Source organism: Symphalangus syndactylus, chromosome 12, assembly GCF_028878055.3.
Source record: "Symphalangus syndactylus isolate Jambi chromosome 12, NHGRI_mSymSyn1-v2.1_pri, whole genome shotgun sequence".
Taxonomy (NCBI): domain Eukaryota; kingdom Metazoa; phylum Chordata; class Mammalia; order Primates; family Hylobatidae; genus Symphalangus; species Symphalangus syndactylus.
In genome coordinates, this window is record NC_072441.2 from 29938747 (window position 1) to 29956590 (window position 17844).

Consider the following 17844-nt stretch of genomic DNA (forward strand, 5'->3'; position numbering starts at 1 on the left):
GGATACAAAATCAATGTGCAAAAATCACAAGCATTCCTAAACACCAATAACAGACAAACAGAGAGCCAAATCATGAGTGAACTCCCATTCACAATTGTTTCAAAGAGAATAAAATACCTAGGAATCCAACTTACAAGGGATGTGAAGGACCTCTTCCAGGAGAACTACAAACCACTGCTCAACAAAATAAAAGAGGACACAAACAAATGGAAGAACATTCCATGCTCATGGATAGGAAGAATCAATATTGTGAAAATTGCCATACTGCCCAAGGTATTTTATAGATTCAGTGCCATCCCCTTCAAGCTACCAATGACTTTCTTCACAGAATTGGGAAAAACTACTTTAAAGTTCATACGGAACTAAAAAAGAGCCCGCATTGCCCAGACAATCCTAAGAGAAAAGAACAAAGCTGGAGACATCATGCTACCTGACTTCAAACTATACTACAAGGCTCCAGTAACCAAAACAGCATGATACTCGTGCCAAAACAGAGATATAGACCAATGGAACAGAATAGAGCCCTCGGAAATAATACCACACATCTACAACCATCTAATCTTTGACAAACCTGACAAAAACAAGAAATGGGAGAAGGATTCTCTATTTAATAAATGGTGCTGGGAAAACTGGCTAGCCATATGTAGAAAGCTGAAACCAGATCCCTTCCTTACACCTTATACAAAAATTAATTCAAGATGGATTAAAGACTTAAATGTCAGACCTAAAACCATAAAAACCCTAGAAGAAAACCTAAGCAATACCATTCAGGACATAGGCATGGGCAAGGACTTCATGTCTAAAACACTAAAAGCAATGGCAACAAAAGCCAAAATTGACAAATGGGATCTAATTAAACTAAAGAGCTTCTGCACAGCAAAAGAAACTACCATCAGAGTGAACAGGCAACCTACAGAAGGGGAGAAAATTTTACAATATACCCGTCTGATAAAGGGCTAATATCCAAAATCTACAAAGAACTTAAACAAATTTACAGGAAAAAATCAAACAACCCCATCAAAAAGTGGGCAAAGGATATGAACAGACACTTCGCAAAAGAAGACATTTCTGCAGCCGACAGACACATGAAAAAATGCTCATCATCACTGGCCATCAGAGAAATGCAAATAAAACCACAATGAGATACCATCTCACATCAGTTAGAATGGAAATCTTTAAAAAGTCAGGAAACAACAGGTGCTGGAGAGGATGTGGAGAAATAAGAATGCTTTTACACTGTTGGTGGGACTGTAAACGAGTTCAACCACTGTGGAAGACAGTGTGGTGATTCCTCAAAGATCTAGAACTAGAAATACCATTTGACCCAGCCATCCCATTACTGGGTATATACCCAAAGGATTGTAAATCATGCTGCTATAAAGACACATGCACATGTATGTTTATTGCAGTACTATTCACAATAGCAAAGACTTGGAACCAACCCAGATGTCCAACAATGATAGACTGGATTAAGAAAATGTAGCACATATATACCATGGACTACTATGCAGCCATAAAAAAGGATGAGTTCATGTCCTTTGTAGGGACATGGATGAAGCTAGAAACCATCATTCTGAGCAAACTATCGCAAGGACAGAAACCAAACACCGCATGTTCTCACTCATAGGTGGGAATTGAACAATGAGAACACTTGGACACAGGGTGGGGAACATCACACACTGATGTCTGTCATGGGGTGGGGGGCTGGGGGAGGGATAGCATTAGGAGATATACCTAATGTAAATGAGGAGTTAACAGGTGCAGCACACCAACATGGCACATGTATACATATATAACTAACCTGCACGTTGTGCACATGTACCCTAGAACTTAAAGTATAATAATAAAAGAAAATGAAAAATAAAAAGGAAAAGAAGGTTGCCTTTGCAACCTGGCTGTTTGTCCGCTGGCATGGTGGTGGAGTTTTCTTCTTAAATCTGTAGGTGGAAGGATAGTTTATATGTACTACTCTTTGTCCAGTTTTTGGTTGCTTTCAGCTTGGTCTGTCTTCCATACCTCCACTTGCCTGACTACCCTAGCTTGTGTTCTGGTAGTCTAAATGAAAGTGGTGCATTCAAATCTAGAAGGCATTTACTACCTGAGTAGATTTTCTTCAGTCCAATTCCAAATACCTTTAATTAGTGTAATCCTTCAAAATTCTGGTGTTATATTGACTGTGACTCTGCCTGTCCAATGTTGTCCAGTGTATTCTTTTTTAAATATATATATATTCCTGTGTATTTAGTATTGGGAAAGGCAGAAAGAGGCCATTTTTAACTATCCTTTTCTTGTTAACAGCAACATCTTGTTGGTCTACCTATACCTGCCATTTAGTGTAATACGTAAGTGCCAAGAATATGAAAAGTCATTTAATCATGTTACGTTGGTCAAGCTCCAACCATTGATATCTTTTTAAACTTTCTGCTACCAAATATGCATTTATACTCATCTACTTTTCACTCTCTTTGTTTAAGCCAGAAGTGGTATTCTCTAGCTAATTCCTCCATCTGTTCCCTGGATCCCGTCCTTGCACTTATGTCCTGTATCTTCATTATTTTTCTCTCTATGGCCTTCTTCTAAGAGGATTTAAACTTCCTCATGTCTCTCCCATATTTGTAAAACCTCTCCCTGGACTTCATCTTCTCCAGCTACCACTATATCACTTCTCTATTCATAGCCAAACCTGTTGAAAAACAAATTTCCTACGCTATCTTCTCTTCATCACTACATCTCAATGTGCTGCAGTCTTATTTCTGTGCCCAGTACTGTGCTGAGACTGCTCTTGTCAAGGTCACTGGAGCAGATCTTGTTGGTTCTCTGTACAGATCGTCTTGGATCCCTTTTACCTTTCGGTGTGCACCTTTTGCTGGTCTGTGTGCCTAATGGCCCACACCTGGACTCTTTTTCTATGCCTACCTTCAGGCTGTTAGAGCCCTTTGTTCTTAAACACAGAATACCCAAAATGCCTGGCAGCCCTTAAATGACTGTATGGTGTGAAGGTATGAAAGCCTAGCTCTTTCACATTGATTTGGCAAAAACCTGAGTATAACTTCAACTCTAGAATTCCTTTGCAAGATTAGTTGAAGTTACCTTCCACACAGCTTCACCTGAAATCACACCGTTGGTTGGCTTGGTTTCACTTCTCTGTCCTTTTCTCACTGCTCTCCTGGTTTCTTCTGGAAGCAGATTCTTTTTCTCTTTTTTTGTTTTTTGAGACAAGGTCTCACTCTGTTGCCTAGGCTGGAGTGTGGTGGTGTGATTTCGGCTCACTGCAACCTCTACCTCCTGGGCTCAAGCAATCCTCTCACCTCAGCCTCCCAAGTAGCTGATACTACAGGCCTCTGCCACCACACTTAGCTAATTTTTATGTTTTTGGTAGACACGGGGTTTCACTATGTTGCCCAGGCTTGGAAGCACATTCTTTTTTTTTTTTTTTTTTTTTTTTTTTTTTTATTATACTTTAGGGTTTTAGGGTACATGTGCACAATGTGCAGGTTTGTTACATATGTATCCATGTGCCATGTTGATTTCCTGCACCCATTAACTCGTCATTTAGCATTAGGTGTATCTCCTAATGCTGTCCCTCCCCCCTCCCCCCACCCCACAACAGTCCCCAGAGCGTGATGTTCCCCTTCCTGTGTCCATGAGTTCTCATTGTTCAATTCCCACCTATGAGTGAGAACATGCGGTGTTTGGTTTTTTGTCCTTGCGATAGTTTACTGAGAATGATGTTTTCCAGTTTCATCCATGTCCCTACAAAGGACATGAACTCATCATTTTTTATGGCTGCATAGTATTCCATGGTGTATATGTGCCACATTTTCTTAATCCAGTCTATCGTTGTTGGACATTTGGGTTGGTTCCAACTCTTTGCTATTGTGAATAGTGCCGCAATAAACATACGTGTGCATGTGCAAGGCTACAGTAACCAAAACAGCATGGTACTGGTACCACAACAGAGACATAGATCAATGGAACAGAACAGAGCCCTCAGAAATGATGCCGCATAGCTACAACTATCTGATCTTTGACAAACCTGACAAAAACAAGAAATGGGGAAAGGATTCCCTATTTAATAAATGGTGCTGGGAAAACTGGCTAGCCATATGTAGAAAGCTGCAACTGGATCCCTTCCTTACACCTTATACAAAAATTAATTCAAGATGGATTAAAGACTTATATGTTAGACCTAAAACCATTAAAATCCTACAGGAAGCACATTCTTAATAAATTACTGGCACATAAGTCCTTGCTCGATGTCTGTTTCTGGAGAACCCAACCTAACACAGTCAACAACAGGCTTATTGTTAAATGTAATGGACACATTAATTCTCTTATTTGAATAAGAGAAATATCCACAATTTATTTGATACTGCTGAATATCTATCTGTCATTATTGAATTACTGCCTTTCTTTGCTTCTGTGATTACACAATCTCCTGATTTTCTTCCTACGTCTTTGTGGTTTCCTTCTGAGTCTTTTAAATATATTTCTCTTCCTTTGCTTATTTCCTAAATGCTATGGCTCTTCAAAGATATGTTCTGGGCCGGGCGCAGTGGCTCACGCTTGTAATCCCAGCACTTTGGGAGGCCGAGGCGGGCGAATCACGAGGTCAGGAGATCGAGACCATGGTGAAACCTCATCTCTACTAAAAATATAAAAAATTAGCCGGGCGTGGTGGCGGGCGCCTGTAATCCCAGTTACTCGGAGAGGCTGAGGCAGGAGAATGGCGTGAACCCGGGAGGCAGAGCTTGCAGTGAGCCGAGATCGTGCCACTGCACTCCAGCCTGGGCGACAGAGCAAGACTCCGTCTCAAAAAAAAAAAAAAAAAAAAAAGATATGTTCTGGGTTGTCCTTTTATCCTGAATTTCCTTATTATATGACTTACCCAGTTTCATGGTTTTATGATTATTATTCACATATTCATGACTTCCAAATTTACATCTCATGCCTAAATATCTCTTCAGACCTTTGGACTCAAATATCTTAACGCTTTCTGAGCATTTGCTGTGATCTACATGTTGTGCTTCTCCAAAATTCATATGTTGAAGTCCTCACCTTCGAGGTGATAGTATTAGGACGTGGGGCCTTTGGGAGGTGGTTACACCAGGGCAGCAGAGACCTCATGAATGGGATCAGTGCCTTTATAAGAGAAGCTCAAGAGAGACTCCTTGCCCCTTCTACCATGTGAAGATACAGCAAGAAGTTGCCATCTATGAGTCAGAAAGTGGGCTCTTACCAGACATTGAATCTGCCCAGCAGAAAATAAATTTCTCTTGTTTATAAGCCACTCAGCTTGTGGTAATTTTTTTATAGCAGTTTGAATGGAATAAGAGCATTTGTTAGGTGTTCCTCAATCACCTGAAACTTAATGTGCCCAAATTGTGCCTTTTTTTTTTTTTTTTTTTGAGACGGAGTCTTGCTGTCACCTACACTGGAGTGCAATGGTGCAATCTCAGCTCCCTACAACCTCTGCCTCCCAGGTTCAAGTGATTCTCTTGCCTCAGCCTCCCGAGTAGCTGAGAATACAGGCACCCACCACTGCACCCGACTAATTTTTGTATTTTTAGTAGAGATGGGATTCTCTCCCTGTTGGCCAGGCTGGTCTCGAACTGCTGACCTCAGGTCGGGAGTGATCCACCCACCTCGGCCTCCCAAAGTGCTGGGATTACAGGCGTGAACCACTGTGCCTGGCCGCCATCTTCTTTTCTAAATCAGTTCCTCCTGGTTTCAGTGAATAGCTCCACATCCACCCTCTTTATGCAAGCTAGATACATGAAAGTCATTCTTAACTCTTACTTTCTTTCCAATCAGTCATCAAATCGGCCATGTCTCCTTGCTATATACCTCTTGGATGTATCTGCTTCTTCTATCCCCATGGCTGCCACTCCAGCCCAGGATACCTTAATTCTCTAATCTCATTTCTTATAAGAGCCTCCTATTTGGTCACCCTTCTCCAACCTTGCTGTTTCTAGCCTCTTCTCTACATTGTTGCCTGAGTGATCTTTTGAAAACATAAATCTGAGAATATCACTCTGTATTCATTTCTTAATGTTGATATAAAACATCACCACAGATTTAGGGGCTTAAAACAGCATGAATGTATTATCTCACAGTTCTGGAGGTCTGAAATCAGTTTCACTGGGCTAAAATCAGTGTGTCATCAGGTCTACATTTTCCCGAAGACTCTGGAGGGGGGAGTCCATTTCCTTGCTCTTTCCACTTTCTAGACGCTGCCTACATTTCTCGGCTCTTAGCCCTTCGCCCTCCCTCTATCTTTAAAGCCAGAAGTAGAACATCTTCTCTTCCTCTGACTTCTGCTTTTGTACTTATATCTTCTCTCTCTGACACTGATCCTCCTGCCACCATCTTGTAAGGACTCTTAAGATTACACTGGGGCCAAGAGACAATCCAGGATAATCTCTCCGTCTCAAGACCCTTAATTTAATCCTAACTAGAAACTTCCTTTTATCAGTTAACATATTCACAAATTCCAGGGATTAGGAAGCAGATCTCTGTGGGGGGCTGGGGGAGGGTGGAGGTTACTATACTCATCTGCATAAAATCCTTCAATCTTTTCTCTTTAGATTCTCTTCTCACAACTTTTAGATTAAAATGCAAACTCTTCTATATAGCTGTTTTCCTGTAATCTCCCACAGCATCTCTTGCTACTACTCACTCTCCATTCTGTCTTCTAGTCTAAATGAACTTCTTTAAGTTACTTGAACATATCTGCTGTTATTTTCTGGCTTTGGAACACTGTAATTTTTGCCTAGAGTACCTCCTACTCCTTCCCTGCAACCCGTTCTCCCAGGCTTCTCTAGCTAACTGCATTTCATCTTTTACCATTCCAGTTTAGACGTGACTTTTGCTACAGGCCTTTCTGATTCCACAAGTCAGCGTTAGGCATCTTTAATACATGTTTCCTGTAGTATCTTGTTATGACACTTATTTTTCTCTATTGTAAATGCACGTTTTGTTGGATAATTCTCATGTAAGGCTAGGACATAAAAGTTTAACATATTTGTTAAACTATTGATTTGTTGTTGAATCTGTTGAAATTGTATTCTGTTATTCCCAAGATAATACTGTTTGTATGATAAAATTTTGATGATAAACTTGTATTTTTTTAAACTTTAATTTTGATATACTTTAAGTTTTTAAATTCCTTATGACTGAAAATTTCAAACTGATATCTATAAATAAACATTTCTCTGTTTTCTATATCTTTTTCTTTTTTTTTGAGACAGAGTTTCACTCTGTCGCCTAGGCTGTAGTGCAGTGGCACAATCTCGGCTCACTGCGACCTCTGCCTCCTGGGTTCAAGCGATTCTCCAGCCTCAGCCCCTCAAGTAGCTGGGATTACAGGCGCCCACCACCACGCCTGTCTAATTTTTGTATTTTTAATAGAGATGGCGTTTCACCGTGTTGGCCTGGCTGGTCTCAAACTCCTGACCTCAAGTGATCCACCTGCCTTGACCTCCCAAAGTGTTGGGATTACAAGTGTGAGCCATATTTTCTATGTCTTAGTGGTTTGTAATTTATCTTAACACACAATAAAGTAGGGGAGCAGGGCATAGGACAGAGTGGGAGGGTAATTTTTACAGTTTTTTAAAATATGAGAATCTAAACCTTTTTTAAAAAACCCAGTAGCTCCTTTATTATAGGCATTCTATAGGTGTTAGGGATAAAAAGATGAGGAACATTAAGCTGTATCTGTCCTCAAAGACTTCACATCCATGTTAGGGCAACAGAACTCTAATTAAATAATTTTGATACAGTGTGATACATGCAATAACAATTGAGTAGTTCATGGGAACACAGAGAAGGGAGTTGGGGTAAAGACAGAATCCAGATGGGATTTGCAGGAATAATATTTCAGCTTTGTCTTAAAAGAAGGAGTAGGATTTTAGCAACAGGAGAATCCTAGCAGTGATATTTAAGTTGAAGGGAACATGCCTGTGCAAGGTATGTTGATGTCCATAGGAGTAATGCAGATGTTTTTTGGATATAGTGTTTAAGATAAGGATCTGGTATGCATGCCATTGGCTATGATCTTGACCAGGCACTTCCTTCCCTCCCTCCCTCCCTCCCTCCCTCCCTTCCTTCCTTCCTCCCTCCCCCTCTCTCTTCTTTTTTTTTGTTCTCTCTTTCTTTCACAGGGTCTCGCTCTGTCACCCAGACTATAGTGCAGTGGCACTATCATATCTTACTGTAGCAAACCTCTGGGTTCAAGTGATCCTTTTCTTGCAGCCTCTTGAGAAGCTATGTCTACAGGCCTGCACCACCATGCCTGGCTAATTTTTACATTTTTTGTAGAGCCAGGGTCTTGCTGTTGCCCGGGCTGAACTTGAACTCCTGACTTCAAGCAATCCTCTCGTCTCAACCTCCCAAAGTGCTGGGATTGCAGGCACAAGTCACTGTGCCTGGCTGTACTTAGGTTGATATAAAAGAGCTTGCTGTATTTAAGGATTGGCCGGTAGTTATTTATGACTTAAAGCCTTGGGGAATGGCAGGAAATGAGGATTGAGACTAGACTATGAAGGGCCTTTTTATAATGCTAAGGAGTTTAATTTTTTTCCTTCCGGGAATATGGAGCTGACCATTCTGAACCTAGAGAGTACTGATCAAATCCTATTTTAGAAACATTCTGGTTGTAACGATAGATTGGGGAAAGGAAGAAGGAGGAGTCTGGAAAGAGAAAGAGCAATATAAATGAGGGCTTAAGGGAATCTGACTAATAGAATCACATGTAAAATGTCATAATAGTATTGTGCCATGTTGAACATAATGAAGAATATAACCACAATATATTCAGCCTATTCTAATTTTTTGAACTATTGGCGAAAAGAGCCAAACTCTGTAAAATATTTGAAGAGATTTATTTTGAGCCAAGTATGAGTGACCGTGGCCCATGAACACAGCCCTCAGGAGGTCCTGAGAACATGTACCCAAGATAGTCGGAGTACAGCTTGGTTTTGTATATTTTAGGGAGGCATGAGACATCAATCAAATACATTTAAGAAGTACAATGGTTTGGTTCAGAAAGGCAGGACAACTCAAAGCAGGCGATGGGACTTCCAGACTGTAGGTAAATTTAAACATTTTCTAGTTGACAATTGGTTGAGTTTATCTGAAGACCTGGGATTAATGGAAAGGAATGTTCAGGTTAAGATAAAGGATTATGGGGACCAAGTTTTATTGTGCAAAGGAATCTCTCAGATAGCAGACTTCAGAGAGATAGCAGGTTGTAAAATGTTTCTTATTGGACCTGAAAGGATGCCTGGCTCTTAGTTGATTATCTTCTGGATCTGGAAAGAAAGGGAGGAAAACAAAGGGGTAAGGGGATTCTCTATAGAATGTGATTTTTTCCCACAAGAGACTTTGCAGGGCAATTTCAAGGCATGGCAAGGAAATATATTTTGGGGTTAAATATTGTATTCCTTGTTTCATAATGTTATGCCAGAGTCAGATTGAAAAGCAAGTCACAATATACAGGGTCAAATAAAACCCATCTCATGAGAATCTATGGTTTGTAGGGCATAACTCCCCAGACCCCTTAGGTAGGAATTTGGGCCAGATAGAAAATCAGAGCTTAGGCCTCAAAACACAGTTTTAACATGATGAATTACCATAGAAACAGAAAATTAGAAAGGGGACAGTTCTAGAGGTAGGCAAACTGAAAACTATCAAAAGACACCTGACAGTTTGAACAGGTAGCAGATAAAATAAACATTTTCTTATTTTGTGGGTTTCTTTTTATTTTGAGATGGAGTTTCACCCTTCCTGCCCAGGCTGGAATGCAATGGCGCGATCTTGGCTCACCGCAACCTCTGCCTCCCGGGTTCAAGCAATTCTCCTGCCTCAGCCTCCCGAGTAGCTGGGATTACAGGCATGCATCACCATGCCCGGCTAATTTTGTATTTTTAGTAGAGATGGGGTTTCTCCATGTTGGTCCGGCTGGTCTTGAACTCCTGATCTCAGGTGATCCACCTGCCTTGGCCTCTCAAAGTGCCGGGATTACAGGCGTGAGCCACTACTCCTGGCTCTTATTTTGTGTTTTCAGGGATAACAGCATGACACCACTTTGAGAGTGTTAATAAGTCTACACGAAAACTTTTAAGGTTATATATTACTATGATAATAACCATGAGTCATTAAATAGTTATCATTGTTTATTGTATTTCAAGTATGGGGAAATAAGTACATTTTAAAACAATCTCTATGTTAAATGGTTAAAGTTTATTACTTATTTATATTTATTTTTATTAATCTTTTTGAGACAGAGTCTGGCTCTGTTGCCCAGGCTGGAGTGCAGTGGCACAATCTTGGCTCACTGCAACTTCTATCTCCCTGGCTCAAGCCATCCTCCCACCTCAGCCTCCTGAGTAGCTGGGACTACAGGTGGGCACCATCACACATGGCTAATTTTCGTATTTGTTGTAGAGACAGGGTCTCACTGTGTTGCCAAGGCTGGTCTCAAACTCCTGAGCTCAAGTGATCTCCTGCCTTGGCCTCCCAAAGTGCTGGGATTATAGGCGTGAGCCACCACACCTGGGCTGAAATGGTTAAAAGTTTTTAAAAAAAATACCTGGGGATATTTAAAAGGGATAGATTATAATTTTCTATAAATTTATTTTTGTAGAACACTGTAAGCTGGAAAATAAATTGAGAAGAATAAAATAAGTTTTTGAGTGGTGGTAGATGCAAGACACTTTACACATTGTCATAGTCTATTTGTGTTGCAGTAATAAAATACCTGAGACTGGGTAATTTATAAAGAACAGTGATTTATTTCTTAGTTCTGAAGGCTAGGATCTGCAAGGTTAAGAGACCTGTATCGGGTGAGGGCCTTCTTGATGCATCATCCCACACCAAAAGGCAGAAGGACAAGAGAGCACAAGAGAGAGGAAGGAAAGCAAACTCATCCTTTTGTCCAGAATTTACTTCCAGAACAAGTAACCCACTTCTGTGATAATGGCATTAATCCATTCATGAGGGATTAATGGATTAATCGCCCTTTAAAGGTCCCACCACTCAACAAGGTTGCACTGAGATTAAGTTTCTAATGCATGAACTTTGGGGATGCATTCAAACCATAGCATTCTGCTCCCAGCTCCCCCAAATTCATGTCCTTCTCACATGCAAAATACATTCATTTTATCCCAATAGGCCTAAAGTCTTAACTTGTTTCAACACTAACTCAAAAGTCCAGAATCTCATCTGAATCAGATATGTGAGACTCAAGGCATGATTCATCCTGAGGCAAATTCCCCACTAGCTGTGGGCCTATGAAATTAAACAAGTTATCTACATCTAAAATGTTGGGACAGGCATAGGATAAACATTCCCATTAGAAAAGGGAGAAATAGGCAATAAGAAAGGAGTAACCAGCCCAAGGAAATCAGTTCAAATCTCACAAGGAAAACAACAGTAAGTCTTAAGAAGAATAATCTTCTTTGATTCCATATCCCACATCAGGGGCACAGTGGGGAAGAAGTTGGGCTCTCAAGGCCTCAGGCAGCCTCAGGGCTTAGTCCACTCAGCAGCTCTCATGGTTTGCAGTCTCATGCCCATGGCTTTCTCAGACTGGAGTTACATGCTGGTGCCCCTTATAGTTCTGTGGTCTCAGGGTGGGGAGGGGGGGGGTGATTACCTCACTCCCATGGCTTTACTAGGCATTGCCCTAGTGGGGACTCTGAATGATGGCTTCTATCCTATGGCTTCACTAGGCATAGTGGGGGCTCTCTGTGTTAGGCTCTCTGTGGTGGCTCTGCCCCATGATAAGTCTCTGCCTGGGCCCCAGGCTGTCCTCAACATCTTTGAAATTCAGGCAGAAGCCACCATGGCTTCATACCTATTGCATTCTGTGTGCCTGCAGAATGCACCATGTGGACATTGCCAAGATATACAGCTTATACCTTCTGGAGCAGTGGGTTGAGCTGCAGCTGGGCTCACTTGAGCTACATTTGTGGTGGCTGAGAGGCATTATGCCAGAATTGAGGGAGCAGAGTTCCAAGGTGCTGCAGGGCAGCAAATGCTGAGGTCTCACAAGCACCTCACTGGAAACCTTGCCCTCAAGGTCCTAGCTTCCCTAGATCTCTGAAATGTTTTTGGGGTCATTCTCATTGTTTTCATGAATAGAACCTGGCTTCTTTCTATACTAATATTTTTAGCAATCACTTGACCACACCCTTACTATTCTCCCCCAAACATACATTTTATGTGGCCAGGCTAAGAGTTTTCCTAATTTGTTTATTCTGCTTCTTTTTAAATTATAAATGTCATCTTTAAAATATTTCTCTCTTCTCTCATTTCACTGTAAGTGACTGAAAGAAGCTATGCAACATCTTGAATGCTTTACTGCCTAGGTAGTCTTCTGCCACATATCCTAGTTCATTCCTCTTAAGTTCTGCCTTCCACAATATCCTAGGATGTGGATACAGTTCTGCCAAGTTCTTTGCAACTGTAACAAGGATGGCCTTTACTCCAGTTTCCAAGATTTTGTTTTTCATTTCCACCTGGGTCCTCATCAGAATGGCCTTTACTTTCTATATTTCTACCAATGTTCTGATCGTGACCACTTAAGTAGTCTTTACAACATTCCAGACCTTCCTTACATTTCTTTCCTTTTTCTGAGCCTTCACTAGAATTGCCCTTAATGTTCTGTTCATGGCAGTCTGGGCTTTTTCTAACCTGCTCCTCCAAATTCTTCCAACCTCTACTCATTCCCATTACCCAATTCCTAAGCTGCTTCCACATTTTCAGGTATTTGTTATAGCAGCAACCCCAGTCTTGGTACCAATTTTCTATCTTAGTTTGTTTTGTGCTGCTATAACAGAATATCTGAGACTGAGTAATTTATAAAGGACAGAGATTTATTTCTTACAGTTCTGGAGGTGGGGAAGATCAAAGTCAAGTGGCTCACATCTGGTGAGGGCCTTCCTGCTGTGTCATAACATGGTGGAAGGGCAAGAGAGCATGCATGCATATGAGAGGAAGGGAGATGAACTCATCCTTCTATCAAGAACCCACTCTCATGATAATAGCACTAATTCACTCACAGAGGCAGAGCCCTCATGACCTAACCATCTCTTAAAGATCCTGCCTTTCAAGACGGTTGCATTGGGGGGTCAAGTTTCCAACACATGAACATCGGGGGTCATATTCAAACTGTAGCACAAGTATTACCTCACTTAATTCTCACAACACACCTGAGAGGTAGATGTTATCAGCATTTAAAAGATGAGAACAGCTATTGTTTAGAGAAGTTAGGTAACTCTTGGGAAGGTTATGTGGTTAGTGGTTGAACTATACTTTTAAACTAAGCATCTTTTGAGTATCATGAAGAAAAGTAGAGATCAAAAAGATGAGAAGAAAATTGTGATAGACAATATCAAAACTAGAGAAGTGGAGTTTCAAGAAGGAGGGTAAGTCGTGTTGCTATAATGGAATACCTGAGGCTGGGTAATTTACAAAGAAACGAGTTTATTTGGGTCAAAATTCCAGTGACTGGAAAGTCCAAGTGTATGGCATTGGCATCTACTCAGCCTCTGATCAGGGCTTTCATGATGCATCATAACATGGAGGATGGTCAAGGAGGAAATAGATATAAGCAAAGAGCAAAATGAGGGGCATCCTCACTTTCTACAACCTGTTCTTGTGTGGGAGCTAGTCCCTTTCTGTGTAAACTAATCCAGTTTTTTTAAGGGGTTAACTCACTCATCACGGTAGGAATGGCACTAAGCTGCCCATGAGAGTGGAGCCTCTGTGACCCAAATGTTTTCCACTAGACCCCACCTATTAAATGTTTTATCTCCCAACATTGCCACACTAGGAATTAAGGTTTCAACATGAGTTTTGGTGGGGACAAGCAAATCATAGCAGAAGGGATGGTTAGCAGCATTAAATTTTGAGGTGAGACTGAGTAATCAAAATTAACAAAAGAGCATTAGAATTTAGTTATATTCATTTTACATGTAAGATAGTTAAAGAAGACAAAACAGATAATATTTGCAGGTAGAACTGTTCTATTTTATTCTTTGAGGATAATATTTTACATAGTCAATATTTTCAACTGCACCATAAAGTTTAAATACTCACATTTGTTTGTTTGTTTCAGTTATATCAAGATTTCTTGATACAGAGCAGCTTCTTTCTGTTTTAGTCCAAATTCCAAAGCAAGACACGGTATGTTTTTGTATACATTTTGTATTATATTATTATACATTATGTGATGGAACTTGTCTTAATGTAATGTAACAATTGGAAAATATCAAAGATGTTTTGGGAAAGTCCATTATTGATATCTGGAGTATTTTATGCCATTGTAGAGGAAACTGTTTTCCTAACATGTTATCCTGTATGTTATAGTGAAATTTAAAATTTCAGCCAGGCATGGTGACTCATGCCTATAATCCCAACACTTTGGGAGGTCAAGGCAGTTCAAGACAAGCCTGGGCAAGAAAGTGAGACCCCATCTCTACAAAAAATCAAAAAATGCAAAATCAAAAAATCAAAAAATGCAAAATCAAAAAATCAACACCATGGGCATGGTGGGAGGCTGAAGTGGGAGGATAACTTGAGCCTTGGGAGGTCAAGGCTGCAGTGAGCTGTGTTCACATCACTGCAGTCCAGCCTGGGTAACATAGTGAGACCTTGTCTCAAAAAAAAATGTTTTTTAGATAGTTGAGGAATTGGGCTATTTTCACTGATCAAATATTAAGGAGTTATATATAATTTTCAAAAGACTTAGACTATGATAATATTTGCCTAATAAATAACTAAAATATATTAGAGCTAAAGATTCTCTTAAAAGTGATCATTATGTGAAGTTTGATTAGTCTTCAAATATTGTTATTTATTTTTTGAGATGGAGTCTCACTCTGTCACCAAGGCTGGAGTGCAGTGGCACGATTTTGGCTCACTGAAACCTCTGTCTCTCAGGTTCAAGCGATTCTCTTGCCTCAGCCTCCCAGGTAGCTGAGATTACAGGCACACACCACCATGCCTGGCTAATTTTTGTATTTTTGGTAGAGATGGGGTTTCACCATGTTGGCCAGGCTGATCTCGAACTCCTGACCTCAAGTGATCTGCCCACCTCGGCTTCCCAAAGTACTGGGATTACAGGTGTGAGCCATCACGCTTGGCCAAGTCTTTAAATATTCTTAACCTTTAAGAATGAAACAACACCTTTTCTGGATATTTTTCAAATTTAAATAGTGCTTATGGGTACATTGTGTAAAGAAAGTGATAATAACTTTCATTCTTCTGTTTAAGATGAACTGAAGAATATTTACTATAATGAAATACAGGTATATTTTTGTGCATATGCATAAAAAGAAAAGTCTTGCACATCAATAAAATTTAATTTACAATTTGATGACGTTTGTAAATCCATTGAAAGCTAATCTATATTTGGGAAGCCTTTTTGTATTATAAAGAAAATACTCTTAAGGTTCATTTATAATAAAATCATCGCTAGATTGAAAAGCTTTAGCTGTTGGGCAGGCACAGAACTGAGTTTCCTTAAATAATTGAAGCTGCTTATACTTCAGTATATACAAATGGGAAGTAACCTAAAACAACTGATGTTTGGAATTAAATTAGCAGCCCTCATAAAATAAGTTTGGAAGTATCCCTTCCTCTTTAATTTTCTGGTAGAGTTTACATAGAACTGGTATTATTTCTTCCTTACATATTTGGTAGAATTCACAAATGAAGCCATTAAAGCCTGGAATTTTTTTGGTAGGAAGGTTTTTAACTATAAATTCTACTTATTAAATAGGCATAGTGCTCTTCAGGTTATCTGTTTCTTCTTGAATGAGCTTTGGTAGCTTGTGTCTTTTAAAGAATTTTTCATTTCACCCGACTTTTCAATGTATCAGCATAAACTATCTCATAATATCCTTCTTATATCTGTAAAATTGGCAGTGATATACTCTCTCATTCCTGATATTGATAACTTTAGTATGTTCTCTGTTTTTCTTAATCAGCCTGGCTAGACGTTATCAATTTTATTGGTATTCTCAAGGAACCCACTTTGTATTTCATTGGTTTCTCTTTTTTTCTCCTGTTCTCTATTTCACTGATTTCTGGTTTTATCACTGTGTCTTCTGCTTACTCTGTGCCTACTGTTCTTTTTTGAGGTTGTAAAGGAGGAAGCTGAGGTCACAGATTTGAGACCTTTTTTCCTTCTAATATAAGCATTTTAGTACTATAAATTTCCCTCTGAGTAATGCTTTAGCTGTATTCCACAATTTTAGATATGTTGTGATTTCTTTTTCTTTCAAAAAGGTCAAAACACTTTTTAATTTCTTTTTAAAAATTATTTGATGTATGGGTTTTTAGAGGTATGTTATTTTATTTCCAGTATTTGGGGACTTTCCAAATATCTTTTTGTTATTGGTTTCTAATTTAATTCCCCAATGGTCAGAGACCATGTATTATATAATATAGATCCTTTTAGATTTATTGACTTTTTTTATGGCCCAAAATAGAGTTAATCTTGGTAAATGTTCCATGTGAACTTGAAAACAGTGTATATTTTGCTGCTGTTGGTTGGAGCGTTCCATAAATGTCACTTTGTTCAAGTTGTGTGGTAGTGTTCTTCAAATCTCCTATATCCTCATGGTGTTTAGCGTTTTTTTTGTTGTTGTTCTATTTGTTCTATCAGTTATTAAGAAAGGAGCGTCAAAATCTCCAAATGTAATTGTGGATTTGTCTATTTTTCCTTGCAGTTTTATCAGTTTTTATCTAATGTATTTGGAATCTTTGTTATTAGGTTCATCAACATTTAAGATTGCTATATCCTCTATAAATTGAGCCTGTTGTCATTATGAAATGACCCTTTTTATCCCTAGTAGTATTTTTTGCTATGAAATCTACTGTGTCTATATTAATATAGCCACTCCAGCTTTCTTTTGGTCAGTGTTGCCATGGCATATCTTTACCATCCTTTTGCTTTTAACTTATTTTTGTCTTTATATTTAAAGAAGGTTTTTTGTAGGTGACATATAGTTAGGTCTTAACTTTTTGCATACAATCAGAGAATACCTTACTTTTAATTGAGGTATTTATTACATTTACACTTAATAAGATTATTGATATGTTTTTATTTAAATCTGCCATCTTGGTTTTTTTTTTTTTCATTTTTCTCATCTGTTTGCTCCCTTTTTTCTTTTTTTCTGCCTTTTGTATTATTTTTTATGATTCCATCTCATTTCCCTTGTCGGCTTATTAGATATAACTCATTGCGTTCATTAGCTTAATTATTGACTTAGTGTTTATAGAGTACATCTTTAGCTGAATTCAGTCCATTTTTGTTTATTTTTTATTTTATTTTTTGAGACAGAGTCTTGCTCTGTCACCCAGGCTGGAGTGCAGTGGCGCCATCTCGGCTCACTGCCATCTCTGTCTCCCAGCTTCAAGTGATTCTTGTGCCTCAGCCTCCCTAGTAGCTGGGATTACAGGCATGCCACCATGCCATGCTAACTTTCATATTTTTAGTAGAGATGGGGTTTCACGATGTTGGCCAGGCTGGTCTCAAACTCCTGACCCCAAGCGATCCACCTGCCTAGGCCTTCCAAAATGTTGGGATTATAGGTGTGAACCATCGGACACAGCCTCAGTCCACTTTTAAATAATATTATAATACTTTCCATATGATATAAGAGCCTTGCACTAGTATACCATCATTTCCCTCTTCCCTACCATTATGCTATTATTGTAATATGTTTAACTTCTACATGTATTTCACAATTCACTTTTAAAAATAAGACAACTTTATTGAGATGTAATTACATAGATTACAATTCACACATTCAAAGCCTACAATTTAATTGT

At 39.3% G+C, this 17844-nt stretch overlaps 1 protein-coding gene across 1 annotated transcript in view; it reads left to right on the forward strand.

Annotated features, from left to right (window-relative positions):
- Positions 1-17844, forward strand: part of MSH4 (mutS homolog 4) — a 139274-nt gene that overhangs the window by 43727 nt on the left and 77703 nt on the right. The window contains exon 8 of the mRNA XM_063624058.1: positions 14123-14190. Coding sequence (XP_063480128.1) covers positions 14123-14190 — 68 coding nt within the window. The remainder of the gene's footprint in view (positions 1-14122; positions 14191-17844) is intronic.